General features: G+C 38.2%; 1 protein-coding gene across 1 annotated transcript; it reads left to right on the top strand.

Annotated features, from left to right (window-relative positions):
* The first annotated feature begins 242 nt into the window (after window positions 1–242).
* Window positions 243–1,199, top strand: LOC127679905 (olfactory receptor 13C3). Its single transcript, XM_052175487.1, has one exon. The coding sequence runs from the start codon at window positions 246–248 to the stop codon at window positions 1,197–1,199; it is 954 nt and encodes a 317-aa protein (XP_052031447.1). The 5' UTR covers window positions 243–245.
* The last annotated feature ends 1,521 nt before the right edge of the window (window positions 1,200–2,720 follow it).

Here is a 2,720-nt window from a genome sequence, read left to right as displayed (position 1 = left end):
TAAAAAGTATTGCTTTTGAATGTGCATCTAATATGAAGAGATAGTTACATGTTGGCAATGAGCCAACATACTTAATTTCATTATATTCAATAACATATATTATTGGGGGTATCAATGCCAGAAATTAAGAAATGAACCCTTTCTAATACATTCAAAATGATTTTCAGGTACTTCATACCATTTGTTTTGGGGGAAGTGGATATGTGCTATGGTAGATCTTTAAATGATGGCTGACTGTGGATGACATGGATAAAAATAACCAGACGTTTGTTTCTGAATTCCTTCTTTTGGGTCTTTCTGGATACCCAAAGACTGAGATCATTTACTTTGTTATTGTTCTAGTTATGTATCTAGTGATTCTAACTGGCAATGGTGTTCTGATCGTAGCAAGCATCTTTGATTCACATCTTCACACGCCCATGTACTTCTTCCTGGGCAATCTCTCTTTCCTGGATATCTGCTATACAACATCTTCTGTTCCTTCAACATTGGTGAGCCTAATTTCAAAAAAAAGAAACATTTCTTTCTCTGGTTGTGCAGTGCAGATGTTCTTTGGATTTGCAATGGGTTCCACAGAATGTTTGCTTCTTGGCATGATGGCTTTTGATCGCTATGTGGCCATCTGCAACCCTCTGAGATACTCCATCATCATGAGCAAAGAAGTGTATGTATCCATGGCATCTGTATCATGGTTCTCTGGTGGCATCAATTCAGTTGTGCAAACATCCCTTGCCATGCGGTTGCCTTTCTGCGGGAATAATGTTATTAATCATTTTACATGTGAGGTCTTAGCTGTCCTCAAGCTAGCATGTGCTGATATATCTCTCAATATCATTACCATGGTGATATCAAATATGGCCTTCCTGGTTATTCCGCTACTAGTCATCTTTTTCTCTTACCTGTTCATTCTCCACACAATCTTGAGAATGAACTCGGCCACAGGGAGACGCAAGGCATTCTCTACCTGCTCTGCCCACCTGACTGTGGTGGTCATATTTTATGGAACTATTTTCTCTATGTATGCAAAACCGAAGTCTCAAGATCTGACTGGGGAAGACAAGTTCCAAACTTCAGATAAGATCATTTCTTTATTTTATGGAGTAGTTACCCCCATGCTGAATCCAATCATCTACAGCTTGAGAAATAAAGATGTTAAAGCTGCTGTAAAATATATCCTGAAGCAAAAGGCCATTCCATAAAGACGCCGGCACACACAGGTTTTTGTGTTGCAATTATGAATCTGACTCAGTTGCAAATCTATGAGAATATTTTAATTGATTATTTACCCATTTTGGAAAAATCTTGGTTACTTGGTTACCTCTCAGAAGCAGAAGATAAGCCATAGTGCTAAAGACAACATGAAGTTCAGAAACAGAGCCCAGAAACTCCTGTGCTGGACCTTAAAGCTGCCCCCTTTAGGTCTGGCTCTCATGGAACCAGAAAGCACTGTGTAAGATGTATAAGGAGACTACCAGCAGTCTTTCTTAGCTCTGATGCCTACAAACCATTTCAATGAATAGTATGCACAGTAGTCATAAGGGCACTGTGATGGCATCCATACCTTGGTGCTGACCAACACTTTTCTAGTTGTTCTTAATACCTACCCAACAGAAGGAAGACTGTGCCTGGTAATAGAAATCAAGCTAACCACTCAGTGCTAATGAAATCATCATTATTGAGGATAACCTAATTCTCTGACAACAGTATATATATATTTGCTTTTATACACACAGATAATTGGAGATTTCATTCCTCATCAAGGAAACTTTTCTTTTGCAACAGACTGAGACAACTACAGAAAACCACCACTAATAAGTATGCAGAATTGTGGACCCCAGTCCCAAAAGATGTTTTCTACCAAACGTTTCCACACTTCCGGCTCAGGGAACACTGCCAAAGATGTGGCTGAATGACAGAAGTAGCCGGAGTATCATGAACTTTGCTATGAGTTTGTGTTTCTTGTAGCACCAGAAGCTACACTTGTTAAGTCTCACTAAAATGAGTGCTCAAATATGACCTAAACAAAGAGGACACCAACAAACATGCCAAACTGCACAGGGAAGATCTCACAATGCAGCAACCCTTTATGAAGAACCACAAGCAATTCACTAAATCTGGGGATCTGAGAGGTAGCCTAAGGATGAGCACACCATTTAATTGTACAGTTCCAAATGGTAATCACCAAAAACTTGCATGCAGGTAGTATTATAAGGACTGAAAAGATTATATTTAACAACTTGTGTATACAAATATACATATTTCTTAGTGATAAAGGAAAAGAAAACAACTATGCCTACAATAACAATTAGTTAAAAGGGCCATACATTTGGGATAAAAAAAAAAGGGTGTATGAGAGAGTTTGGAGGAAGGAAAGGGAAGGAAGAAATGTTGTAACTGAAGTATAATTTCAAAAATAAAATAAAAAAGAGGACCCTTGGTTAGGGAAAGATATTTTCATTCTTTGCCTTCACTAGTTGTGCTCAGCTACATTTACTGAGGATTAGAGTTTGCTTCAAATGGATCTTCAAACTTGTCTTGATCTCTCAAACACCATGAATTCCAATTATAATCCTATCCTTGGTAATGTCTGAGTTAGGTGCATCTGGTAGGCTGTGTCGACACACTGAGGAATGACTATATCCAGACTTAGGAAGCAGAGAGACATGTGTGCAAATGTTTCTATTTCCAAAACTCTCATTACATTTTTTTTAATTAGATTA

This window comes from Apodemus sylvaticus, chromosome 3 (assembly GCF_947179515.1).
Source record: "Apodemus sylvaticus chromosome 3, mApoSyl1.1, whole genome shotgun sequence".
NCBI classification, from domain to species: Eukaryota; Metazoa; Chordata; class Mammalia; order Rodentia; family Muridae; genus Apodemus; species Apodemus sylvaticus.
This window is presented reverse-complemented; position numbering and strand designations above follow the sequence as displayed.